Source organism: Manis javanica, chromosome 4 (assembly GCF_040802235.1).
Source record: "Manis javanica isolate MJ-LG chromosome 4, MJ_LKY, whole genome shotgun sequence".
Lineage (NCBI taxonomy): Eukaryota > Metazoa > Chordata > Mammalia > Pholidota > Manidae > Manis > Manis javanica.
Genome location: NC_133159.1, coordinates 24,818,614 through 24,846,601, shown reverse-complemented (window position 1 = coordinate 24,846,601; position 27,988 = coordinate 24,818,614). Strand labels below are relative to the sequence as shown.

The 27,988-nt window shown below is 51.4% G+C and overlaps 1 protein-coding gene across 10 annotated transcripts in view; it reads left to right on the top strand.

The window, feature by feature from the left end:
• TRIM62 (tripartite motif containing 62) overlaps positions 1-27,930 on the top strand; it is a 30,069-nt gene extending 2,139 nt beyond the window's left edge. For 3 of the 10 annotated variants that reach the window (XM_073233594.1, XM_073233593.1, XM_073233592.1), the window contains 5 exons: positions 12,207-12,302; positions 16,013-16,144; positions 16,671-16,927; positions 17,701-17,816; positions 25,663-27,930. In XM_073233594.1, coding sequence (XP_073089695.1) covers positions 12,207-12,302; positions 16,013-16,144; positions 16,671-16,927; positions 17,701-17,816; positions 25,663-26,213 — 1,152 coding nt within the window. In that variant the 3' untranslated portion in view covers positions 26,214-27,930. Of the gene's footprint in view, positions 1-5,105; positions 5,225-11,908; positions 12,037-12,206; positions 12,303-16,012; positions 16,145-16,670; positions 16,928-17,700; positions 17,817-25,662 lie in introns of those variants that run through there. The other 7 variants (XM_073233595.1, XM_073233596.1, XM_073233597.1 and 4 more) reach the window with 7 other exon arrangements.
• Positions 27,931-27,988: the final 58 nt, after the last annotated feature.

Below are 27,988 nucleotides of genomic sequence, written 5' to 3'. Positions count from 1 at the left end.
ACAGGGTAACCTGAGCATAGTCAGCTATGGACTATAATTGGTCTCCCTTAAACGTTCTCATCTCCACTGACCAACTCCTATTCAACTCTCAAAGCCCTGCTCAAATGTCTTTTCCATGTAAGCCTTCCCCAAACTCCACTAGCCAAAAAAATAGCATTAGAGCTGCATTTTGCCAAATGTTCTCTGTTAATAAGTATGATGTTTTAAAAAATAGTGTTGCAAGATTAGCTATATTTGAGAAATACAATGTATTCTCTATACCCTCCTTGGAAGATTCTTGGTGTACATTGGCATATTAAAGGCTTAGAGAAGAAACCTTGTAGCAAAGAAACCCATTTTGCTGTGATTAATAAAATGGTTCCCAAGCTTATTTGAGCCTGGAATCTTTTCCTCAAGCTACACCATTTAAATCCAGCAGTTCTGGGATACCAGTCTAGCTCACAGTTCCCCAATAGTAGGAACAATCTTTTATTCATCATATTTATAATTCCAGAGCCCAACACAAGGCTTGACCCAGAGTACAAATCAGCAAAGGTTGAATGAATAACCTACGCTGACCATGGGCTGGCCCAGAGTGTGGAGCTTTTGGAAGCAGAGGTGTTGACTCAAACATTTTATGAAAAATGCTGTGGGCTAATTTGGAAGGTAGTGAGCTCTCTGGCCCTCAAGATGCTTAAACAGGAGCTAAATAACTACTTTCCATTATGTAGGGGGTTACCCCCTCCTTATACACAGTCTTGATGAGTCCGCCTGCACCTTGCAGATGTCCATGGAGGTGAGCATTGGCCTCAGGAGAAATGGTCTTATGTTTACCATCACCCCCTCCCTCTCCCTTTCATCCCTAAACCATGACTGACTCCCCTTCTGGTCTGGCTTGTTGAGGATGGAGAGCAAGGGTTGAGGGTACTGGGAGCTTGCACAAGGCTGGCATTGGCCCTCCACACCCAGAGCCCCTTGTGCCAAGCACTGATATCCCCATCTCCCTGTTTATTAAGTCACATAAACAGGGAGGACAGAACCTTTGACTGGGCTCAAGTTGTGAGAGTTTAAAGGGACTCTCTGCAACCATGTGCCCAACCTCTTTGTTATACAGATGTGGACACTGAGGCCCAGAGAGGTGGTGTGACTTACCCTCTGCCAGACAATGAGAGCCGGGCTAGAAAGCACAGCCTGACCCCGGCCAGATCCCTCCTCCCTTTCCGCTCACCCCCTCCTCTCCCTGTCTGACTTTATAGATAGAGAGGCCTCTGCCTTCTGAGCCTTGGTTCCCTTATCTGCAATCAGATATTATTGGAAATCAGGATTATTTTGCAGTCTATTCCATGTCCTGGAGAATGCAGGAGAAATTGAAGATACACGTTTTCCAAACATTATTGAAACACTTTCATTCTTGGGTGAAAAGAATAACAGGACTGCCACTTACTCTCTAGTATGCGGTCCTGAACTGACACACTTGGGTTCCAAACCTTCTTTCAGCCCTGTCTGTGTAACTCAGCAAGTCACTTCATATAAGCCTTTATGCTGTCTTCTGTAAACTGGGGTCAGAATGATTCTTTCCCACCAGGATTTTCTTGAGGCTGACCTGAGATGAACCTGCTATGAGAGATGCCTGGCACATGGTAGGGGCTGGGTGAGCATGCACGGCCATCCTTTCTCCTTCTACGGGTGAGATCTGATGTGCCCAGCTAAGTGAATGCCCAGACCCACCTTTCTTGCCTAAGAAGCAGTCCTGGCTTGAGTGCCTCCTTTGGTCTTGGCAAGAAGGTGGCAGAGAAACATGCCTCCCCACTGGAGAGGTAAGCTCCTGGGTAAAGTTCAAGCCACTCCCACCTCTATGTGGCTCTCTCTCTCCTTGGGGGGAAGCAGGGCTCATTAGCTATTTATGTACTGGGAATGAAGCTGAACCTGCCTGTCACACCTTCTCCCCTCCCAGCTGCTGGTGGTTCAGTCCCTAGGGCCCTGGGAGCCTGGGCTTGGGCCCTCTTCTGGAGAATAACAGACTCAGAGTTGGCAGGGCCTTGGAGATCTGGTGCAACCTTCGCTTGACAGATGGGGAAATGGCAGAGGTGGAGGGAGAGGGCCTTACCAAAGGCATCAAGGCCAGAGGGGGTTATGCCTGGACCCAGCTGGGTAGTCTCCTAGCCTAGCAGGTGACCTGGAGTTTTTACACATTACAAATCCTAAAGTCAGCAGAGCAGAAACGTTAAGAGCCCTGGCTTTGTATTCAGGCAGCTCCAGTCCTAGCTCTACCATTTTCTGGCTGTGTGACCTTAGGAAAGTCACTTACCATCTCTGAGCCCCAGTCTCTCATAGACAGCATGGGAGTAACAGGGTTGGGGTAAATAAGATGGCATTTACAAGAACTTAGTACTGCACCTGGCACATAGTAAGCCCTCAATAAATGACAGCTCTTGTATGTTACATCATATTTTGCACTATTGACATTTGGGGCCAAATAAGTCTTTGTTGTGCCAGGCCATCTGTACTTGTAAAATGTTTAGCAGCATTTCTGGCCTCTACCCACTAGATGCCAGTACCACCACCACCACCACCCAAGCTATGACAACCAAAAATGTCTCTAGACTTCATCAAATGTCCCCTGGGATGAAAATCACCCCCCTGTTGAGAATGCTAGCCTAGAGAAAGAAGTCCTACTCAGTCTTCCAGTCTCAACTCAAATATCACCTCCTCCATGAAGCTCTACCTGACCTGCCAAGCAGAATTGCATTGTACTCCAGGTTCCAGTACTGGCGTCAGATCCCGGCATCATCATGGATGAGCTGTGTGTCCTTGGTCAGGTCATTTCACTTCTCTAAGCCTCCACCTGCTCATCTATAACATAGGGATAATATGACCTTCCTGGTAAGGATGTTATAAGGGTTAGAGGTGCTATGTCTAAAGTATCTGGTATGATGCCTGGCCCAGTCGTATACCACAATTTTTAAATATCTTTAGTTTTTCTGACTGTAAAATTAACATAATAAAAAGAGCTATATAATGTAAAAGTTAAAGTTCCCCCAGAATTCCACTCCATAGAAAACCATGGTTAGGATTGTTTTTTAGTTATACGGAATTTTTGTTGTGTAAATAGCATGTGAGCATGTGTGTATGCACATGCCTTCCCTTTTTTTCATTGCTGAGCACTGGACCACAGAGCAAAGTTCAGGGAGGGAGCCCCATCTCAGAAGCTTTGGGGTTTCTCGGCCAATACTTATTGAGCCGCACTAAGCACTTTTCCTGTGTGACTTCATTCAATCTTCAGAACAGCCTGCCAGGTGGGTACCATGATTCACTCCTTTTACAGATAAGGAAATAGAGGCTCAGAGGAATTCAGTGACTTGTTCGGTCACCCAGCTAGCTGGCAAATGGTAGGGACAGGATTATAAACTAGTCTGCATGGGCCACTTATAGCCTCCAAGCTGCTCCCAAAGGCGGGTCATTATCTCCCCTCACCCTGCCTGTCTTTGTATTTCAAGTACTCAGGACAGGGTCAGGCTAAGGACACAGTCTGTCTGTGCCAGCTGATGCACCAAGGGCAGGTGGCTAGATGTCATCTTGGTCAGGCATGGCATTTGGCTCTCTGGCCATCTCAACTTCCTAATCTCCAGAGAAGGGATCGGATTCAGTCCCAGCCACCCTCTCCAGGCCTCATGTGACCACTGGAGCCTTTCCCAAGTCCTCCTTCATGCCAAGGGAGATAGCAGCGGATCAGTCTTGGATGAGAGCCCTGACAAGCAGGGCACAGTGATCCAGAGATGCTGACACAGTCACACAGGACAAGAGCAGGGTTAGGGGACTGGGTTTGAATCCTGCCTCTTGCTTTTTCCAGCTTTGCCTTCTCTGCATCCTTTCCCAATCTGTGAAATGGGAGTAAGAATGAGACTGTTCACTTAATGTGTGAAGGAGAGAGTGTTGCTGCCTATTCATAGAGCCACTTTATTTTATATAGTGGACAGGGAGGCAGCTAGGTTGTCTGTGTCCCAGGGAAGTAGCCTCTGCTGTTACTTCTTCCAGGAGAAGACAGGATATATGTGCAAACAGCAGCCTCCATGGGGGCAAGGCTGGTCATGAGTCAAACCCACACAGCTGGGTGTTGGCATCTCCACTTCCCTCTTCACAGGTGTCTGCAGACAGCCAGGAATGCCCTGTTCATCTAGGACACCTTGGCTATGTACAGACCACAGTGTAGAAATTAAGAACTGAAGGTGGGGACCCCAGGACACTTTACATAAAGAAAAGGATCAGGTAGAGAGTGACAAGAGTAGACATAATAAATCCAAAAACACACTAGCCCAAGTTTTGGGGGCACTAGCTGTGTGCCAGGTGCAGTCACAGGCACTGAGTCCTCACCACGGCCCTTTTCCCTTTGCCTACTCCTTGAGCTAGGTTCAGCGCCATTCACAGATGAAGGCACTGAGGCTGGGAGGTTCAGTAGCTCGCCTGAGATCGTACTGTAAGTAGAAGGCAGAGCTAAGATTCAGACTGAGGTCCATCTGGCTGGGAACTCACCCTCCTTACCAATACCCTAACTGCCTCGGGGAGTATCTGAATAGGGCGGGGCCTCAGAAACCACATGGTCTCACTTTATAGGTGGGGAAACTGACTTGCCCAAGGCTGATCAAGGGCCCAGCTCCGCAGACCCTTAGTCCAATGGTCTTTTTACCGTATCATTTACCTTCTGGATCAAGAGCTCTGCTTGGATCCTTTGGGTGGGTGTGGAGGTTTAGAGGTGGGTTCCATCTTGGATTCAGGGATTCATTTGGTAATTTCTTCAGTCGATATTTGTGCCGCGGCTGCTGAGGGCCAGACCCTGTGGTAGGCCCAGGAAAGAGCCCATTGAGCCCTGGCCCTGCTGTGGTTCTGGAAGACAGGTGTGTCCCAGGTTCCTCTGCTGTAACTGAGAATCGCCCAGGCCTCCCTGAGCTGACTGTTGAGCTGGGTCCCGAGGGCAGACAGAGGGCATTATGGACAGAGGGAGAAACACATCCACAGCCGCCGCTGTCTCTTGGGCGTAGAGTGCCAGGGGCCGGGGTTAGTGCTTCGGCCAGCACTCTCTCACTTATGACCTCACAGCAGCCCTATGAAGTGGGTCCCATTGACCTATTTTACAAATGAGGAAACTGAGGTTCAGACACTGTGTCTAAGGCCACACAACCAACAAGTGTCACCAAAGCTGGAATGCAGACTCAGTTTGTGGGAGTCTGATCCGGGGACCAGCATGGAGGTGAGCAGGTGGTTTGTTCTTGTGGCTGGAGGGGAGGGTGTACAGGAAGAGGCGAGAATAGGAGGGCGAGGCTCAACCAGCACAGAGGGGCCTTGAATACACCACCCCCCACCCCAAGAAGCTTGGACTTGATCCTGAAGATGCTGGGGAGCCAGGAACAAGTTTGAGCAGGCCAGCAGCGCCCAGCCAGGTCTGCGTTAAGGGGCAGAACACAGGTTGGAGGGTGGGGAAAGCCTGGACAGGGGGGTTCAGCCAGGAGATGTTGCCAAAGACTGAGGCTCAGAGTGGACAGGAAGAGGCAGGGCTCAAAGAGAAGCTACAGAACAGCATCAGGTCTGCTGGGAGGAGCCGGAGCATCAGGGTTCTAGGTGTGAAGAGGGACCGGGGGAAAGGGGAAAGGAGAGGCAGTTGGCCATGTGAAGATTCTGGTGTCCTTGGGTCAGAGAGAGAAGAGTGAGCCGTAGCAGCACAGAGAAGCAGGAGGGCCTGAGCACCTGCTATGTGCCAGCAGCACCATGCTGCACCCTGTCATTGATGTCATCTCATTCAATCTTGCCACAGCCCCAGGAGTGGCTCTGCATCCCTGATTTACAAAAAAGGCTCTGAGAGAAGAAGTGGTCTGCCCAAGGTCATGCAGCTGAGATTGCAGCGCAGGTTTTCCTGATGCCAGAGTCCATGCTGCCTCCTCCACTGGGCAGCACAGCTTGGCGAGAGCAGTGAGAAGGGTCCCTCCCCAAAGCCAGGGGGGAATGGCGTAGGGCAACAGCTTTGTCCTCAGGGCTGGGAGAGGGGTGGCCTTGCAGGACAGGAGGTCTGGCTGTGGGAGCATGTGAGCCCTGGCTGGCTGTCCTGCCCCCAGCTCCTGCCCCATTCCTGGCCTCTCCAAACCTGTGGGAGCCCAGAGCCTCTCAGCTGACACATTTTCATAATTGTGTGCTCAGCTTTTTGCCCCAGCCCTGACTCTGCCCCTCCCCAGAGGAAGGGGCACAGAGCTGTGGCTCTGCCCTCTCAGGTGCCTTCCTGGTCCCCTCTTCCTGCCCTGCCCCAATTCTGATGGCACCTACAGAGTCCAGACCCCCAGGCTGACCTTCAAGGACTCCTCCATCCCCTACCCTCACTCCAGCTAGCCCCACTGGCCTTTCCAGCTTGTGACTCCACCCACCTGACACATACCTGACTCCCACCATCCCCAACTGCCCCCCACTTCCTGCACACACCAGGTGTGCCCCTGCCCACGGCCAACTAGTCTCTCCACCTGGAAGGCTCTGGCCACACCCCGGAGACTTGAAGGAGCCCCACCCACCTACCCATCTTCCCTGTCCTTCCATCAGAAATGAACCCTCTCCTGGAAGCGTCCCCACCTCTGCGTCCCTATTTCACATATAATTGTACTTATTATGATGATAATGACAACAACTAAGAGTGAGCACATCCCCGTGCATCCTGTCAGGCTGCACATTAAGTGATCTAATTGTCACAGCAACTGCGGAGCAGGTGCTGTCATTAGCTGCACTTTACAAATTTGGAAGCTGAGGTAGAGGGAGGGTGTCACAAACACAGCCAGGTGGAGGTGGCCGGATTGGCCCCCAGGCAGTCCCTCCACATTTATCCTGCTCTCCTGTGCAGTCTGCCTATTCACATTTCTGCCTTCACGACTAACTGAACTCCTTAAGGGCAACTGTGCAGCCCCAAAGGGGCCGACACCGGTGGCTGTGGGGACCCAGACACAACTGCTGTATTGAATGGAGTGGGACCAGAGTAGCCAAGTGGTTTCCATCACGGCTTTGGAGCCCCACCTCTGCCTCTCGCCAGCAAGCTGCCTCTCCTCTCTGGGCCTCTGTTTCCCTCACAGTGAGCTGCAGGTGATCATGAGGTTATTGTGAGCTTGGGCGACATGACCCTGTGAAATTCAGTCCCAAACCACACCACCTCCAGACCTCCTGGTTCTGAGCCTCCGTCATCACCAGTTCCCTTCCTCGTGATTAGCTCTATCACTTAGGAGTTTATCAGCTTCCTATTTCCTGTCTGACCTCTGCTGGAAGTAAATTTCCTGATTAGTTCTCCTCTGTCAAGTTGTGTGGTCCTGGACCAGTCAGTCCCTTTTGTTAGACCCCATTTTCCTGTTCTAGAAATCCAGAAGGTTGGACCAGATGGTCCTCAGGGCCACTTCCTGCTCTGGCATATTAGGCAGAAGGGAGGGGCCTGGCCACAGTGAAGAGTGTGGACACAGGGTAGTGACTGAGAGCCTCATGTAGAACCTGGTAATGGCTCCGTCTCCGGACCTCCCAGTGAATGCCCATCTCTCCCCTATGAGGCTAAGTACTCTGTATCTCCCGATGCTCGTGGTATTATTATCCCCGTTTCACAGATGAGGGACTGGGCACAGACATGTTTGGGCACATGCCCAGTGTCGCACCGCTAGTGGGCGGCAGAGCCAGCCTCCTAACCTAGGTTTGGTCCCAGGCCTGGCAGGGGACCCCGTGGCATGGGGAGACAGCGCTGTGCGGAGCCCACGGGGCAGGAGTAGGAGGCAGCCTGAGCTCTGCCTCCCCTTCCCTGTGGGCTCCTGTGTTTGGTTTTCGTAAGTTAGTTGTTCCCTCCGGCTCTGGAGCCTGCCTGGGGAGAGCTGCTTGCCTGCAGCCCCCTTTTCTCCTCCCACCCTTTCAGAAGTGAGCTCTGACCCAGCCTCTTCCCTGGGCAGATGCGTTCTGCCAACTCTTAGCGAGATCCCTGTGTGCCCAGCCCTGACCTGACTACTGAGAGTCTGAAAATCTATCAGGCACAGCCCCTGCCCTAAAAGCCCATGACCTCATGGGGACGAATGATAAGTAATCTTGAAATTAAAATGCGGTGTGTGCCATAATGGTGTGAGCAAAGGGCATTGAACAGAGAGTCTGAGGACGGTATGGAGGACTTGGGATATGGATTTTCAGTGGAGATGACCTTTGATTTAGGTCTTAAGAGATGAGTGTGAGTCTAATAAGTGGAGAAAAACGAGGGTGAGCGTTCCAGACAGAAGGAATAGCGTGTGCGAGGGCCCGGAGGGGAGCGCTGCAAGACGGTCAGTGTGTCTAGAGCAGCACTGTCCAGTAGAACCTTCTGGGATGGTGGAAGTGACCCACATCTGCAGTGTCCGACAGTAGCCACTGGTCACATGTGGCTATGGAGAACTTGAAAAGCGCAAGCCAGTTCAATTGGTGCAACTGAGGAACTGAATTGCCATTGTATTTAATTTTAATTCATTTTAATTTAAAGAGTGGCTAGTGGCTACCCTGGTGAACAGTACAGGTCTAGACCAAGAGATGAGGCTAGGGAAGAAGTCTGGGGCCAGGAGTGAAGGGCCTCGAATGCCATGCTCAGGCTTTGTGCCTTTCTTCCCAGACACGGAAATCCTGCAGATCCTTTCCACAGGATCTGTCCTGTAGCACAATCACTCCAGCTGCTCTGAAGGGGACTTGGAGAATACAGGAGCAGGGAGGAACCTGGGGTCACAGTCCAGAAAAGAAGTGACAAAAACTGAATGAATTGGGGCAGTAGGTGTACAGAAAGGAGAACAAATTCCAGGGCAAATTTGATTGGATTGATGGCAGTGTCAGGGATGACTCCCAGATTTCTGGCTTGGATGGCAGTAGGAGGTGGGGGTACCCTTCACTGAGATAGGGAACATGGGAGGAGGAACAGGTTGGGGGTCCCCTAACACTATTCCAGCATTCACTGTGATGTTCATGTTCATGTCCTTGCCTTTCCCCCAATTCGTCTGCACCTCCTGAGGCATCATGGGGGGGCACTTGTCCCTCAGCCCTCTCCCTGTTGCTGACCCAGCACCACTGGGACCAAGGAAGCCTCAGCACATGTTTTTGGGATGGGTAAATGAGTGGCTGTTGCTCCTGGGGCCCAGGAGGAAGGGGCATGCCTGCTCTCCCTGTTCCCTAGCCTTGAAAGAGGGAAGGAATTTGTCCCAGTCCCTCGGGTGCCCTCAGCAATGTGAAGAACGTGGCCTGCAGGGCAGTTTTCTCAGGGAATCTAAAGAGCCGCCCCAGGGGTTGGGTCTTATGTGGACCCTGAGAACCACCAAGGGGGAGGATTGCAGTCCTCAGCCCATCTTCTCAAACATCTGCTTCTCAGCTGGACTATGTCCCAAGCTGGACAAACTCAAGGCCATCAGGGAGGCCCAAGGTGCAGCCATTCTGCACTTGGGGGAATGAGAAATGCCTGCCCCAGCAACTCAGATACACATGAATCCATTAGGGATGACTTCTAGCTGTTAGTAATAGAGACCTGATGAAAGGAGCTGAAATTAGATGGGGGTATATTTCTCTCTCATGTACAAGTCCATAGGAGAGGACCTGGGCAGTGGTGTGCTAGAGCCAGCTTGCACCAGTTCTTGAGAGCTGATTGTGCAGCAAATCTCTCCCCAGCTTCATGTCCAGTGACCTCATGCTGATAGCTTGAAATCAGCTTTAGAGGAAGCATTTACACCAGGGAAATTGGCAAACACTATAAACTGGGGCCTTTTTTTTTGGAGGGCCAGCTTCCTAGGACATCACTGAGTGCTGTGATGGTGTGATGGCGTGGCTCCCCCTCCAGTCATCAGGCATCCAGGAGCCGTCTTCCTCCTACTCTCTGGTTTCAGCTTGTGACTTCCCTCTTTACAACTGACAGTGGTCTGAGATGTCTCCAGAGTTCCAACCACTGTGTGTGTATCAGCTATTGGCTCCCACAATGCAGGCTGTTCCCATTCTCCTATCTGACTCTTATTTTCATGGCTGGCTCCTCCTTATCCTTCAGCTGTCATCTCAGGTGTTACCTCCTCAGAGAAGCCTTCCCTGATCACCCTACTTAAACTTACCCTCTATTTCACACTGCTTTATTTTCTCAAAGCACAGGCCATAATCGGTGATTATCTGGCTCTTTTTTTATTTCCCTTGTTTGTTATCTATTTTTCCCACCAGACTAGAAGATCCCTGTGGGCATGGACTGGGTCTGCCTTGTCCTCTGCTATATATCCCCAGTGTCTCAGTAGTGCCTGGTACATAGTGGTTGTTCAATAAATATTTGTGAAATGAATAAGGGATAGTAATAAAAGATAATTTTGTCTTCAGCATTCTTCCCTTAGCATATCATCAAGACCATTTTTCCATGTTACTAGCTAGTCTGTGAGATTAGCTGGACTTGACGTTTAGTGAGGGCCCTCCCTGTTCTGACAAAATGAATGAGTGTGTAGGAGGTGAGAGTGAACAGGAAGTCAGCTCCCTGGCATCACTCACAGCCCAGACTGAGTGGGGAACCCAGGTCCTGCTCAGAGGCTGTTGCCATGGAAATTCATTCACAAAGCAAACGTCCTTGTGCCCCATCTCAGTGCCAGGCTGTTGATGTTTGTAGGGGACATAGGGCACATCCTGGAGAACTCGTGGGCTAGGGTGGGGATGGAGGAGAGGCAGACAGGAGAACAACTAGCGATGAGACAGGCACTGAGCTAAATGCCCAGTAAGCAAAGACAGGTGGACTCTGTGCTGGGGGGTGTCTGCCTGCACAGTGCATTTATTCATTTGACAAAGAATCATCAAGACCCTACTGTGTGCTCGGCACTCTTCTAAGCACTGAGTTCAGAACAGCAAAGAAGCCAGATAGGATTCCTGTCCTCTTGATGCTCACGTTCTAGTGGAGGAGACGAGCAATAAACACACAGTCAAATAAATGAGCAAGATCATCTGAAACAGCCGATGGTGCAGGAAGACTGTGAAACAGGATGTGTGACAGAGTGTAAGGGATGGTACTGTACAAGCAAGACCTGTCTGAGGAGCCAGCGTCTGAGTTGATACATTTATGACACAAAGGAATCATGGGGAGACAGTGAAGTGGACCAGCCAGAGGAAGCAGCAAGTGCAAAGTGGTGAGGCTGAAAGGAGCTCAGAGCGATGGGGGAACAGAAGGCTGGATGGACCTGGGGTGAGAAGGATGGTGGAGACAGGGTGGGGCAAGGGTCTGGTGCAAAATTGAAACATGTGCCTAAAAACTTAGTAATCAAGATGAATAAAATTTGACGCAATTTTTTAAAATAAAAATTCATGCTAACTGTCTATGATGAACAAAATATTAAATTTTTAAACAAAGCAAGATCGCTAGCAGTGTTAGACTATGCCATGCTGGTACCTGAGGCAAAGGGAAAATCAGTACTACTGATCCTGTCCTTATTTAAAATTGTAATATCAGGCTTGAGATGGATTAATGATTGTACATTGAGCATTGACCCCCCTATACTGAATTTTATTGTTGTTAACAACCATTTGATCAATAAATATGAGAGATGCCCTCTCAAAAAAAAAATTGTAATATCTACCATGGATTTCTGTTGTTGTTCATGGGTATCATGGGTTCATGGGTGTCCTCTGGTGTTAAGGTCACGGTCACCAGAACCAGACTGCCTGAGTTCCAGTTCTGACTTTATCCACATTTGCTTAACTGTATGCTTTTGGTCCAGTTTTTCAAGCTCCCTGTACCAATTTCTCATATCAGAAAATGGGGGTCATAACAGTGCTTACCTTGGGGTTATTAAGAGGACTAAATGACTTAATATAAGCAAAGGGCTAAAAACAGTGTGCCTAGCTCCCTGGAAGCACCCAGAGAATGTTGGCAGTGAACAGTGGTACAGCCTTGGTTCCGCTGGGAGGATTCTAAACAAGGAGTCCCGACTGGCAAATCAGGTTGGGGTGGGACGTATGTGGAGGTGGACTGGAGACAGGGAGATGGGAGCTCCTAGGACTGCCAGAGAGGAGGCTGTTGAAAAACTCCAGGTGAAAGATGGAAAAATGGTAACAGACTCTGAGATATTTAGGCTCTTGGTTGTTGAACCGCAACGGGTGGAGGGTGCTGGGCAAGATGGGGGCAGCGCTAGCATTTGTCAGGCCTGGTCCCTGCATCACCGAGGACCACCTAGGCTGGGTCTGGCCCGTCTCACCGTCCCGGCCTTGTGTGCTTTCAGAGGGAGCTGAAGGAGCAGCTTCAGGCCCTTCAGGACAGCGAGCGGGAGCACTCGGAGGCGCTGCAGCTGCTCAACCGACAGCTAGCAGAGACCAAGGTGAGCCTGGCAGGAGGCGGAGCTTAGATGGGCGGGGGCCTCGTGGGGCAAGGGGTGGGGCCTCAGTCCTGCTGTTGGGGCGGGTCTTCGAGGGGCCAAACGTGAGGTAGGAGAAGCTGGGCTGTCGGGGTAGAGCCCAGACTGGGGCTTCTGAGAAGGTAAACGGGGCGGGATCCTCTACGAAGTGACTGAGGGCAAGGATTTGAGCTGGTGCCTGGGTTAAGGGTGGAGCCCTTTCTCCCTCCTTTGGACGGAAGTTGAGGTGGAACTAGGGACCTTTGGGGAAACCTGGGGTGCTGTGGGGCTAGGAGAATGTACCTGCCCTCTGTTTCCTCTCTCATTATTAAACACCCCCATTGCCAGAGGAGCCAATCCTCACCGTGTTCCCTGGAAGCCCTCCTGATTTGTGGCCCAGCCCTGGTGTTCTTTCCCCTCTTAAACTCAGACCGTAGGGATATGGACTCAGAAAAGTAGAGCCAAACCCTGTAGTCTTTGGCTACAGTAGTTTGAAAAGAAAAGACCTTTTTCATGACCTATGAGGAAAACTGTAGATTCTGATCAAGCCAGTAAATTGCATACTTTTCTGGGCCACCAATCTTCCCATCTGTCCAATGGGGACTCTGCCAGGCTCCTTCCAGCCCTGACGTTCTGCATCCTAGCACACTTCCAAGGGGCTCCCTCCAAGTTCCCTCCGTAGAGGACCCAAGCCCAGCTGCCAAGCTATAGGGTGATTTCAGTCGGGCTCCACTCATTAGCAGGGGTGCCACAGCCAGCAGCAGCTGGAGCAGAGCCTTCAGAATGCTCTGGGCCTTCAGAGGTTGCCCTGCGGCTGGGAGAGTCCATGGAGATCCATATCTGTGCCCCACAGCCTGGCCACCAACCCGTGTGGGGTCTCAGGGATGTCATGACAAACATTCGTTCAGAGAACATTCTAGAGTGCCTCTGGCAGGACCCTCAGCAGGCAACAAATGAGAAACAGTCACGGGACTCTGGCCTATTTGCCCCCCACAGCCTCAGTCTCCCCATCTGTCTGGTCCTTCTGCACCTCTCAGGTGAATAGAATCAAATGAAAGCCTCTATCTGGATCAGAAGGGAATATTATGGTCTGTTTCTTCCTCAGCATTCTCTTCTTCTCTCCACCCCATTGTTTTTCTCCGCTGATCTCTTCCTCCCCTGCTTTCCTGTCCATCTGTCTACCTCTGCGGGGTCCTGTGGGGCCACCTCCCCCTCCAGTTCCCTCAGCCCTGCTTCCTGTCTGGACTGGGGTGTTTATACAAGAAATGCCTATGCAGGCTTTGGAGGTCATATTTCACCTGGTGCCTGGCTCACTTTCCTACAGCGCCTGCCCCTCCAATGGCCCGGCCTGAGGGCCTGTCTGATCTCCCTCCCCAGAACTCCGTGTTTTCCTTGGTCGGCCCTGACCAAGTGACATATTCTTGGCAGGGTTTTTCTGAAATGGCCCAGCTTCTCTGAGTGCTAGTGTATTGCCAGGGATGTGGTGGGCTGGGGTAGGGGCTGCTGTCCCAGCCACAGCACCAAAGGGATTGGAGTGGGGTGGGGGTGGCACTGCCATGGAAGTAACTAGAGTAAACAGGACATGCCAGTTGAGCTGAACCTTTCTCTGCACTGGAAACTGCTATTCATTGTCTCCCAAATCCACAGTGTCACCTCCCTGACAGCTGGACTCCCCAGAGCCTAGCACAGTGCCTCCCACCCAATAAATAGCTGAAGAACAAATGAGTTGGGAGAAAACAGCTTTTGAGGTAGGAACTGTTATTTCCATTTTATCAGCAAGGAAACTGAAGCACAGAGAGGCTGAGGGACCACCCTGAGGCCCCACAGCTAGTAGGAGGCTAACTGGGAGCTTACTGTCCAATTCTGTCAGAGCCTAGTTAGTGCACAGCCCAGGCTCTCATTGGCACGTCCTCAGCAAGATCTATAACTCTGTGGTCAGCAAGCCAGATAGGATCCATCAGGAGGGGTCATACTCAGAGCATCTGGGATGACTGTAATTCTGATGTCCCACTTTGAGCTCCCTGCCTCTTCCGCTTCTCCTACCCACCCACCCTAGAAAAGAGATAAGTGTCTGCACCCACCTCTGCAGGACAGCTCCAGTCAAGACCCTCCTTAACCTCCTTCACCTCTTACATGGGTCCTGGCTGCCAGTCTTGTGCCTGGCCCTGCATGGGCACAGGGAGTGCAGGCTGAGGAAAATGTCATTAACACCCAGGTGGGGTTCATCCACTAGCCTGGAGCCACGTAAAATGTGGGACAGTGAGTTAAAAGTAGTTACAAAATTCTCTGGAAGCTACTTAACTGCCTGAAAAAGTTAGGGAAAGTGTCGCAGAAGAGGTAGCTTTCAAACTGGGTCTTGCAGGATAAGTAGGAGTTTGCCAGTTGAATAAAGGTTTTATCAGGGGCAGGGTCTGTTCTAGGCAGGTGGAATTACAATGCAACGGCACTGAAGGGGTGAGCTGGGATGAGAATTTTGCATTTTACTAGACATCAAGGAACCAAGAAAGGTTTGTGGGCAAGGGATCGGCTCTGACCCTGTTTGCACATTAGAAGAGTCACTCTGGCGGTGAGTTTGTTTGCAAAGACACAGACTTGACGTGTGGACCCAGTGAGTTGGAGCCTATGGCATCCCAGGGGTATGTGTGGAAGAGACAGGTAGAAAGATGAATGTCGCACTTGGGACATGCAAGATCATCGATAAGGACTTGTGAGCCAGACTCAAAGCAATAGGAGTCAAAGAGGAGGGAGGACACATAGAGTGTGGAAGAAGCGGCCTGGACAAGCCCTGAGGAACATCGGTGGCAGAGAGGGAGCAGCTGTAGAGCTGGGAGGCAAACCAGAACCGTCAGTTAGCAGAGGTGGCCAGGGGACCAAGCGCTGCTGCAGAGTGGTGGGGAGGAGCCAGAGGGGGGGTGGCCCTGGGATATGGGGGGGTCTTAGGAAGGCAGGGAAGACCATCTTCCCACCTGTGACCTGTTGCTGCAGGAGCCTCAGCCCACCCTGGGTGAGGAGCTCCCAGAGGCCACAGGCAACCTGCTGTTCATCCCCAGCCTCTCTCCCACCCTCTTTGTCTGCCTGGCGCTCTGGGTGGGCATGCGCAGGGAGCTTGGTCGGCTGCCAGCAGCTCTTCCTGCAGGCCAGCAGCCCAGCCGCTGAAGGGGGGGCGGGGGACCGGCCCTAATTGAGCCTTTGTTGAGCCTCCCACAGAGTCCTGGGCACTGAACACAGCGGGGTCTCTGACTCTGTGAACCCCCAGCCAGAATCCCACAAAGTAAAATTGCAGAGGCAGGCTCCACACATGGATGGGGCCTGGCTGCACTTCCACACCCCATGTTGTCCTGACTCCCTATTCCCGGGCTTGTTCCCTGTGCCCCCAGTGGACATCCTGCCCATTCTTCAGGCCCCAATCCAGAAGCCATCTCTCAATGAAGACTTCTAGGACAAGCCTGTTAGAATTGATCCCTTTTAATAGCCAGGCTCTTTCTCTGCACCTGGAATAACACCATGCACTTTGTGAAATTTGCCCATTCAATCTTCACCATAACCCTTAATGTAGTTGTGTTACCTATGCACAGATAAAAAGACTAAGGTTCAGAGATACTAAGCAGCTTGAGGCTGTCCCAGCTAGAGACTCAGAGCTATAGGATTCTTACCCAGGCTGTTGGGCACTGAAGCCTATGCCTTTCACCACTCAGCCCCCTCTTGGGTCTGGCAGTGCCCACAGGAGCAGAGAGAACCCTGCAAGACGACACTTCCCTTCTGTGATAATGGCTTTAGCCTCCAGCTCTTGTTCCTTGGCCAGGGGGTTTCAGGGCTGGCAAGACAGGGTGAGTGACTGCTAAGGTTTGCCCCACACACTGCAGTTTATAAAGCTGCCTGACATCTCCTTGTGATCTTTGTCTGAGCCCATGAGTGATGTCTTTTTAAATAAAGACTTCACTGTATCCCAGACTGAACTCAGCAACTGCTCTCTGCTTGCCACCTCCCCCAGCTTCCCCAACCCTCCCACCCCCAAGGCAGAATCTGGGATCACCCTCATATCTTTCTCCCCTGTGCCCCTATACCCAGCCCATCACCAGGGCTAAAGAGGCTCCCTCCATGTGTCTTTCAAGCCATGTCCCTCTGCTGCTTCTCTAGTTCACGCGTCATTGTCTCGCCTGACCATTTCATTATATTCCTAACAGGCACACAGAATTATTTGCTGTCCCTGGCCATGCCCGTCCTCTCATACCATCTTGCTTTTGCATGTGACATACCCCCACGAAGTGGGCCCTTTCCCTCCCCTCCCTCTGGGCAAGGCTCTAGATTTCCTCCTCTGCCCAGGGACATAAGCCCTGATGACTGTCCCCACAGTCTTCCACCAAAAGCCTGCGGACCACCATCGGCGAAGCCTTCGAGCGTCTGCACCGGCTTCTGCGAGAGCGGCAGAAAGCCATGCTGGAGGAGCTGGAGGCGGACACCGCCCGCACACTGACCGACATCGAGCAGAAAGTGCAGCGCTACAGCCAGCAGCTGCGCAAGGTGCAGGAGGGGACCCAGATCCTGCAGGAGCGGCTGGCCGAAACTGACCGGCACTCCTTCCTGGCTGGGGTGGCCTCGCTGTCTGAGCGGTAAGTGCCTGCCTGCTGGAGGCCCTCCTCAGCCCATGCACAGTGGCGGGAATAGAGGCAGACATGGTGGTTTACAGAGAACTCTTTCGTTCACATCTTCATCAAACATTTACAGGACATCTGCTGTGTGCCACAGCCTGGGCTAAAGGCTTTATGTATTTATATTATTATATATATAATACTTGCAATTATATATTATTTGTGTTAAATCATTATATTACAAATACATCTTATTTATAATAACATTAATATTACATATAATAAATAGTAGTTATTATATTATAACCCTACTAAGCCCCTTGGATAATTACCACTGCCATCCCCATTTCACAAATGTAGAAACTGAGGCCCAGAAAAGCTAGGTCAATTGGCCAAGACTGCTCAGCCAGGATTCAAGCATGGGTCTCTCTGGTCCCACAGTACCTTTAATAATAGTAATGCTTAATTATTGATTTGTTGATGATCATTACTGATAGCCATTATGAGGTATTTGGTGTTTACCATAAGCCAAACACTGTGCTAAGCATTTTCCATATGTTATGCCATGTAATCCTCACAGCAAGCCTGGAAGACAGGTGCTGTCATAGAATCCATTATAAAGATGAGGAAACTGAAGCCAGTAGCTAAAGGGGTAGGCAGTGGCACAAGCAGGCATTTGAACTGGGCCCAGCAGACTTGACACACATGACCTTGCCCTGAAGGTGGCTGTAGGGCCCCCAGCATTGGGACAGAAATCCAGCCCCGAAGCAGCCTGCTCCTCTGTCTCCTTCCAGGCTCAAAGGGAAAATCCATGAGACCAATCTGACCTATGAAGACTTCCCGACCTCCAAGTACACAGGCCCCCTGCAGTACACCATCTGGAAGTCCCTGTTCCAAGACATCCACCCAGGTAAGCCCTTTCCTGACGCTCACTAACAGGGCCCAGGAAGAGGCAAGGGTCATTACGGGCAGGAGCTGGGGACACATATCCCAGCCCAGCCCCCTGCCCTACACACAGCCTGGGGGCCAAACGAAGGGATGGGAAGGGTGCCTTGCTAAGCACCTGCTGTGTTTCAGGACCTGTGCTAGGCATCTGTACAATCACTCAGCTCAGAGTGTCCTCATACAGCCATGAGGGGGGTTCTGTTAGTATACGCATTGTCTAGATGAAGACAGAGGCGCTGGATCATTCATTCATCCACTCTTCGCATACGGTACATATCAAACACCTACCACATATCAGGCTCTATTCTAGGTGCTGGAAACACAACAGAAACAAAATAGGCAAAAATCCTGCCCTCATGGAGCTTACATCCTAGGGTGCAAGAGAGAAAGCAAACAAGAGTAAACAAGTAAAACCCAGAGTTTCTTAGACAATGATAATAGGGAAGGGGGCTGGGTAAACTGAGGTAGGATGGAGATTTTAGATAGGGGATCCAGTCAGAAGACCTCACTGAGAAGGAGACAGGGGAGTAAAGGCCTAAAGGAAGGAGAGTGAGCCATATTGATATCTGGGGAAGAAACATTCCTGGCAGCGGGAATGGCAAGTGCAAAGGCCCTGCAGCAGGAGCAAGCCTGGCATGTTCAGGAACAGGAAGGAGTCTAGTGAGGCTGGAGTGGAATAAGAGGGAGAGTAGAGGTGAGGCGGTCAGGAGCAGCAGTGGCCAGACCGTGAGAGCCTGGAGGCCAGTGTGAGAACTTTACATTTCGTGCTGAGGAAGATGGGAGCTGCGGGAGGGCTTGGAGCAGTGCAGTGACATGAGCCTAAATTTGTAAAGCGTCCCTATGGCTGCTGGGCTGAGAACAGAATGATGTGGGTGAAAGGTAGGAGGCCACTGCAGCAATCCAGCTGAGAGATGATGCTGGCTTGGAGCAGGGCCTTGGCAGAAGAGGTGGTGAGAAGCGATCAGATTGAGGATGGACTTTGAAGGGAGAGTAAACAGGATTTGCTGAGGAATTGGATCTCAGGAAGGAGAAAGAAAACAGGGAAGACAACACTGATTTTGGCCAAGGTGACTGGAAGATGGAGTCATACGCGCACAGGGTTCACAGTGCTGAGTAGATGTCCAAGAGCTGACGTAGAGAAGGCAGTTGGAGCGACAAGTCTGCACTGCTGGAGAATGGTCAGGGCTGGCCACATCAACGTGTGGATGGGATTTAATGAGCCTGGATGAGATGGCCAGGGAAGTGAGGGTAGACAGAGAGAGAGAGAGAGGGAGGGCTACACTAATATTCGGAGCCCTGGGGCCTTCCCGGAAGTTAGGGACAGGATGGAGACCCAGCCAAGGAGATAGAGGAGGAGCAGCCAGAGGCATGTGAGGGAGGTGGGTATGTCCTGGCAGCCAAGGGCGAAGAGTGCTTCCAAGAGGAGAGAGTGAGGAATGGTGGCAACGGCTGCTTAGCCGAGTGGACGGCGACCCAGAACTGATGGTTCTGCAGGCCCAGCAACAGGTCTCTGGCAGCCCTGACAGGAGCTGCTTTTGTGGAGCAATAAGGCTACAGCCCCACTAGAGGAGAGAATGGGAGGAGAGGAAGTGGAGACAATGCTTTCAAGGAGTTTTACTTAAGAGAAAGAGGGAGATTGAGGCAGCAGCCATCTGTTTAAGACAATAACAGCACTTCTGTGGGGGGATGGGAAAGACCAGCAGAAGAGGGCAGCACTAAGGATGGAGGAGGAGAGAGTTGCTAGCAGGACAGCCAGGAGCAGCATCTGCTTCTCTCTCTGCTGGGAGCCCAGACGCCCCATCTTCGGGACCCAGAGAAGGCAGAATAAATGGGCCCTGTGAGGAGGGGCAGTGGTGGGAGCTCTTGGGAATTCTCTTCTGATGGCCTTACCTTTCCCAGTAAGAGGAAGCAAGGTCATTGGCTGGGGTGAGAGGTGAGTGGAGGTAATAGGAGGTTTGCCAAGAGAGGGGACAGTCTGAACAGGTTTCTAGGTGAGTTAGTAAAGCCTGGGACTGGGAAACCAATGCCTTCCTGAAGTCACACAACCCACATGGGCATCAGATTTAAGCCTGCTTTGTCTGGCAGGAAGCCTGTGTGCTCCTAAGTCAGGCATAATGTCCTTTAGAGGTGAGAGAGGATATGGAAGGGAATTCTTCCCAAGAGGTAGGCCCTATTATTAGCATCATTTTTTCAAATGAGGAGCCTGAGGTACAAAGTTGATAGGATCTTGACCATGGTCACAAGCTGTAAATGGCACAGCCATGATTTAAACCAGGTCTGTCAGACCCCAAAGCCTATGCCCTTACCTACTAAGCTACCCAGGCATTCTCTAGCCTCATACCAACCCAGGAAGCCTTCTGGGGAGACTGAGGCTCACTGATTTCCCAGGGTCAGTAGTCAGAGCTCTTTCCACCTGTCCAGATTCAGTCTTACCATCTTACCAAACATTGGAAGTCCCTCAGGGTACTTTCAGGGGTCAGGAGAGACAGACTGGCAAACAGACCCCATGAGGCAAAGGCTATGACAAGGGACTTACACAGCACTGTGGGGGCCCTGAGGGGCCCAGAGAAGCACCGAACAGGCAATGTTTGAATGAAGCAGGCTCTCCACTCAGGGAAGGGTAGGTGCCTGGAGGTGCCTCTGGACATCCCCAGTTTTGGGACCTGCATAGGCAAAGGCAGTGGGGAGGGGAGGGCATGAATGATCCCGGATGTTCAGGATTGGGCCTTCTGGCAGGGATGGATTGGGGCTGAGGACCATCGCTGCGGTGTGAATGCTGGACAGAGATGGGGCTCCCCTGTAGGTGACTGAAGCCTCATTTGATATATCATTACTGATTGCAAGAAGTGAAGGGACACTTCCTGGTACTCTTAAACCTGGATCTGTGCCCTTGCTGACAAAGGGGGCAGTAGCTGGGGAAGGGCCAATTTTCCAGCAGACTGGGTGGGGCTCTGGGCTGTCCTTCTGGGGCGGAGGCCTCTGTGTGCTCCCAGCCTTGGAGGGACCTCCACACTGGGACCCAGGAGGGTGAGAGTCACGTGTGGGTGAAGCAGCATAACTCAAGGAGACAGGAAGCACGTCCAAGGGTCCTGCTCCCCCCTCAGCCGCTGATCCAGGGAAGCCTCTCAGGCAGAGGGTCTCAGGAACTCTATTTGTCTCAGCTGCCACCTGCTGCATCCCTGTCACAGCTCAGAGAGGCAACCCAAGCATGTCAGCCTGACAGTCAAGGCCCTATCTGGCCTTGCCATTCTCCCCTCCACATCACACTCAGCCACACTGAACCATCTTCAGGTTTTAAGTGAGCCATATTCTCCCTCCTGTACTTTTATACATGCTATCCCTTTGCCTAGAGTCCTCTACACAAACTTCAATCTTTGATGACTAACTCCTACTTTCCTTCACATCTTAAACACCTCCTCTGGGAAGCCTTCCTGGATTTCCCAGGTAGTCTTGGCTTTCCTGGTCTCACTGTTTTGTCAGTGTGTGTGTGGTTGTCTCACTAAACCGTGAGTTCTGAGGGGCCAGGGGTGCAGTGTGATTCATATATCCCCAGCAGTCAGGACAGTAAATGTTTGTTGATGAATGACCCCTAGTTTCAGTTCTGCTATCACAATAGTGCCATGAAGTAAGTGTTCAATAAATATTTTTGAATGAAGGAACTTGCCATGCATCCTTGGACAAAGCACATCTTCTGAGCCTCAGTTTCCTCCTCTGTAAAACAGGGATGCTGGTGTTCCCTTCTTGATTCCCTCACAAGTGATCAAGTGAATGTGGGACCTTGCTGACTGCCCTGAAGCAGTGTTTCTCAACCTCAGCACTATTGACATTGGGGCTAGATAATTCCTTGTTGTGCAGGGCTGTCCTGCATATGGTAGATGTTTAGCAGCATTCCTGGTCTCTACCCAGCTAGATGCCACACACACCCCCGACCTCAGTTGTGACAACCAAAAATGTCTCCAGATGTTGCCCAATGTCCCCTGTGGGGCAAGTCACCCCAGTTGAGAACCACTGCCCCAGAGAAAGCTGCCTGTGAGAGAGGGGCTGATGGAGCATTAGTGTGTGCCCTGAACATCCCGCCAAGGACAGGGCCCTGGGAGTTCAGAGAACAGTGACCTAGTTACCAAGCCGCTGCCTTTGTCTGTGGGGCCTGTGAAGTCACTCTGGCCCTTCTGCCAGCACCAAGGCCCTTCACGTCCAGATAGGAGGGGCAGGTGCCCCTAAGGACCTATCCCATGAATTCTAGCAGCTTCCTACTTGCCCCCTTTCTGGCTCAGGCTTCCTATTATGTCACTTGAGAACTCCATCCAGCACCTGTCACTCCCCTGCTCTGGAACCTCCACTCTCCACTCTGCCCTGCCCCCTGTCCTCCTCTTCAGCTGACACTGAAAACCTTCCTCCAACTGCCTGACCTGATTGTCCCAGCTCCCAGGCGCAAACTCCCTCCCCAGCCAGGTGGCCATTGTCTTGAGGTCACCAGACACTGCTTCCCTTGCTCCTGCCACCTCCCTTTTCTGGGCTGCCCTCTCCTCCCTGCTGCTTACCTGAATTCAATCATTTGGGGTTCCAGCGTGTTCACTGCCTAGCTGTGTAACTCAGGGCAAATTGCTGCCCTCTATGAGCCTGTTTCCTCATCTGTAAAACAGGGATGGGGAAAGTGAGTAGGTGTAAGAATTAAGTGAAACCACTTATTTGTAATAATAATCCTGGAACTTAGTAAGTTCTTGATACCTGTTTGTTATTATCATGATTCATCAAATGGTTCCTTAGTCTTGCAGAACAGGCTTTCTGGGGCCACTTAGAGGATAGAACATGATGTGAAAAGACCTTATTTCAAGTTCCACCTCTACTTCCACCTCAAGTGGAAACTTGGGCAAGCCCCTTAACTCAGAGAAGTCTTCTTGGAGCCTCAGTTTCCTATTCTGAAAAATGGGTACCATAATTTGTGCTTCTGGGCTTCTGTGGTGTTCCCGTGAGCTACCTGTGAACATGTTTTTCAAATACCAACACTGTGCCGCTGATGGCCTAAGTAAGTGGGAGGCCTGAAGGACCAGATTTTTTAAAGGCTTGGCCAGAGGAAATTGCTGATGGTATCTCCTGTTCTAGAAGGCCCCTGAATGCTGGAAGCAACTGTTCTTGAAAACAAAAAAGCGTAAGCCACTCACCGCCAGGTGATGGCACTGGGCAGCGCGGTTTCTCTGCTATTTGGGCCACTATAGTGTGTGGTTGATGATGGTCAGGAGACATTTCCTAGGGCCTCCATAGTCCCTGATCATTCCTGAATGCTTTTTGATCTTGGGTCTCAGAGAGGTTCAAATGGGCAGAGAACACGCTTGGGGCCTCAGCACCTGCTTTTTGTTTTTATAAAACAATGTCACAAGTCCCAGAAAAGAGCTCTGGCCTGTAAAATAGTGAACTCCCAGGTACTGGATTTGTTTCTCTGGGTCTGTCACCTTTCCTGAGACTAAAGGATGGGTGGAGGGATTTCCAGCCCCTACACAGGACTGGCTTCTTACAGAGGGAAAAAGTTGCCATTCCCCCTTCTGGGTCTTTCTCTGGTCTGAATGCTGTTAATCCTACCAGCCTGCGCCTCAGCGAGGGCATAAGGGAGCCTAGAAGATAGGTGCTGGATGGAGTTCTCAGGTGACTCTGTTTATAAGGTGGTGAGGGCTTGGAAACGGACCTCTGCCCCTTGGGGTGTAAAAGCCGTGTATAGGTCAGACCACGCCCTCGGCCTAATATGAGCGAACTCTGCCTGCCAATCAGTCCTGCCTCCTGTTACCAGGCCCCGCCCCCCAGTCCCGCCTCTACTTCCACCACTGCCCAGTGTGAGCTGCAGGTCCCTCTCCTAGGCCTAGGCGGGCCTTGCACTCAACGGGTCTGTTGGCCTTCAAGCTCTAGCGTCCAGGCCCCGGAGCTGGCTCTCAGTGCTGCCGGCTCATGCAGCTTGTCTCTGTGGCCCAATCCCAGAACCACTGAGAGCCCCCTTGGCTGCCTCCTAAGATAGCCACCCCACTCCAGAGGGGCACCGAAAGTGGCCCAAATTATACTAGATACGTTTAAATCTGGGGCTGATAACCTCCTGCCTGTGTGCCAGTCTCTCTCCCGTCCTTCTGTCCTGAGCTGCAGTTTCTGCCTGTTCTCATCTCCTCAAACCATCCTGGGCACCTCAGATATAAAGCCCAGATTCCCACATGGCCTTCAGAACTGCTGCTGCCCACTCCTCAGCATTGTACCTGCTCTGCCCCTCTGCTACAGACGTCCAAGGGTGTCCCACATTATATGGCCTGTAGGAGTGGTCCCATCTGTGTCTGATTAGATTCTTCTCTCCCTAGCTTCCCTACTACACACACTTCCTACTACATTAGGGTAGTTCAGAGACTGGCTTTTCCCTGTGGGGGCAGGTGCCATCATTGAGACATTTTATTTCTGTGTGTGTACGCAGCCCACAGAGGTGACTGAAGTAAGGGTAATGCGCCTGACAAGTGTAATCACACCCCTCCTCCACCAGATAAGGAACGCAGCAGAAAGCCGGACAAAGAAGTCCTTCCTTTGCCCTGAGGATCCTTGGCAGGACTCCTTGTCCCCACCTTTCCTAACTCCATCTGTTCTGGCCTAGAAATGGCCTTGCAGGCTAAGGAGGGCCACTTCCAAGTTCCACCTACTCTGCCTGGGCATCAACTCCCTCAAGGAGGAAAGAGTAAACAGAGGGTTTGACAAGAGTTTATGAGACTCCGAGAGCCCGACCTGCTAAGCTAGTGTAGCCAGTCCAGAGCCAGATGACCCAGCCAGTGATGCCTGCCCCCAAGAACAGTACAAGCAAGGTCGGTTTGATTTGGTGAGCCTTTCTGGGAAATTTCCCATGCCACGTTCTGCACTGGGCACTGGGTATACATAACCTCAAGTACATATATAGACACATATACACACACATATACTCTGACTTTAATATGAAGGAAAATATTTATAATAAAATATTATGTATGTCATATGCAGATGTTCACTCACAACTACACTGGAAAATACACTGGAAGTAGTTAGGTGCTCACACCATAGGTAAAAATCCCATTGTGTCTGCAGTACCATCCAAAACAGGCAGGTTATATGGGTCAGTGCAATTGTTCTTAGGAGAAGCATTTCCCAAAACGTGAACCATTCTCAGTGGAGTTTCAATCAAAACAAATTCAGTCTTCTCTTAATTTACACAGCATCCCAAAATACTCAAAGGTATATAAAACTACACAAAAATTAGTTCATGTTTATATAGTAAATGGGGTTAAGTTGTAGTTTCAGATCATTACAAAAAAGATTTTTCATCCACATGAATGCCCAATGGAACATATGAGAATTATTGGTGGGACAGCCCTGTGCATTTAATTCAGGGCATTTAGCATCCCTGGACCCCCATCTACTGAGAAAACCAAAACACCCCTATAGATTTCCAAGTCACCCCCTAGGGTGATTACCAGCAACTGGATAATCTTCAAGCTCCCTCCTAGCCCTGAAATTCCCTAATTCTGGACCTCATTCTGGTTTATTCAAGAACTCTTGTTGAGCACCCACTATATGCCTTGCCCCAGGCAGTTAGCAAGCAGTCATAGCTCCTGCTCCTCTGCAAATAAATGTAAGTCTGAAAGAACCTTAGCCATCACCCTGCCATTTTACAGAGGAGGAAGCTGAGGCCCAGACAGGACAGGCTTGTATTCAGCATCACACAGCTTCTTGGGGACCAACCAGAACCTGGCCTTCAGGGAGGCACCGCAGAGTGCAGTCTTCTCTCCACTCATCCTCCCTCCTTCCTCCATCCCCTGCAGTGCCAGCCGCCCTGACCCTGGACCCAGGCACTGCCCATCAGCGCCTGATCCTGTCTGACGACTGCACCATCGTGGCCTATGGCAACCTGCACCCACAGCCTCTGCAGGACTCGCCCAAGCGCTTCGACGTGGAGGTGTCAGTGCTGGGCTCCGAGGCCTTCAGCAGCGGCGTCCACTACTGGGAGGTGGTGGTGGCCGAGAAGACCCAGTGGGTGATCGGGCTGGCACACGAGGCCGCAAGCCGCAAAGGCAGCATCCAGATCCAACCCAGCCGCGGCTTTTACTGTATCGTGATGCATGACGGCAACCAGTACAGCGCCTGCACCGAGCCCTGGACGCGGCTCAACGTCCGCGGCAAGCTTGACAAGGTGGGCGTCTTCCTGGACTACGACCAAGGCCTGCTCATCTTCTATAACGCCGACGACATGTCCTGGCTCTATACCTTCCGCGAGAAGTTCCCCGACAGGCTGTGCTCCTACTTCAGCCCCGGGCAGAGCCATGCCAACGGCAAGAACGTGCAGCCCTTGCGGATCAACACCGTCCGCATTTAGCGCGGCGGCGGAGGGAGACAGCAGGCGCTGGGCCACGGCCACCAGCAAGATCCCTGCCCTGGGGAAGGGAGGCGGGGCTCCGGCCCAGCTTGGCAGCTATGGGGTGCCGGGCGGTTGTTTACCCTGCAGCCTCCATTTTCGTCAGTAAAATGGAGGCTGTGCTCCATGATTCCTAAACTCTCTAACAGCATTGATGTTCTGTAACTCTGACCTTGACGGGGGTGCAGCTTTGGTCCAAGGATGTGACACAGCTTCTCCTCAGGGCAGCCCCTGCCCAACCCTTATCCCCATCCTCTCAGGGACAGGGGACTTCCTCCCTTTGTCTCCCTCCTGCCCGGACGCCCGATCTCAGGATGTGTCAGAGTGTTGCCAGCAGGTGGCAGCAGCGAAGATACACAGAACTCATGCTCCCAGGCCTGATGCCCTGACCCAGCTAGTGATGGGCCCTTTTACCCTTGACCCCAGCCCACATGGACACAGGCAGTAGCTGGTCCTAGGGTTGCCGAAGAACCACCCTCCTCTTCTACCTCCGACCCAAGAGCTTAACAGTTCCTGCTCTTCCCACTTACCTGCAGGCAGAGATGGTGCTATGGCCTGCGGAAAGCACCCAGTAATTGAGCCCACGTTAGTCCCTGAGCCACCACCTTCCTGCCCACAGGTCTAATGACAGGATGATGGCACTCACCGAGCCCACTAGCCTAAAGGCAGCTGCGGGACAGCATCGCTGGATGATGGAGGTTCCCTGCAGCTTGGGAAGGGGCCAGCCAGGCCTGTGACCAGGCTAGGCTGTGAGGAGCCACTGTTTTAGCCCTAAGGACCTGAGCGGTGGGACATGCTGTTGGCTGGCACCTCTCATCAGGCTTGGCATTCATCTCAGGATCATGTTGCAGAAAAGAAGAGCTGCTTTTAGCTAGTTTAATTAGATAAGATTTATTACTAGGCCCCCGATGGCTTTATAAAACCACTGGAAGGGCTGGAGATGCAGACTATTCGCTGAAATTTCCAGGAACACCTCCCAGACAACAGATTCATATGGTCTCTCCTGCCCAGGAATGCTTTGAGAAGCCACTGAATCAGGCAGCCACTGACGACTGTCTCTTGTGCTACCATCCAAGTCAGCAAATGGACGTCCCTAGACCTGCCTCTCTCCCACTCAGTTCAGTTCCCAAATCCAAATCACTATAAGGGATTTTTTTGGGGGAAACTTAGATGAGATCCAGAACCTTGGTTACAAGAGGGCCTGGGAAATGTAGTTTTCTCTGTAGCCTCAGTCACATCAAAAGGCCAACCAGAAGGAAGAAAGAATGGATGTTGAACATCCATCCATGGTTTTTACCACAAGTCTTTGGCTTTGAAGCAGCAGAACCTCCGTGGCTGTGTGCCTGCCCAGGGGCCAGAGCCAATGGGTAGGCCTGCAGGACCAAGCAAAAATGTCTCTCCAGCCATAGCTTTTCTTTCTAGTCCTGGGTCCTAGATCCTGAACTTGGGGTCTCTGCCCATACCCATCCCAAAGGAGCCAGACTAATTTAACTCAGCAGCTCCCACCTCACAACTGCTACATACAGGGCCTCCCTTGGGCAGGGGAAATCCTCAGCAGTCACCCCACCCATTCATCTACCAGAATCTGGGCCACTCCAACAGTATTTTTTTTTTAAATATTGCCCATTTTGTGAGTTATGATGAATTTGTATTAAATTAAAGTTACAGGGTGTCAGTGGTCAGTTCCATTCATTTTGACAAACAAAAAGGCCCATCTATTCTGTCCAAGGCAATGT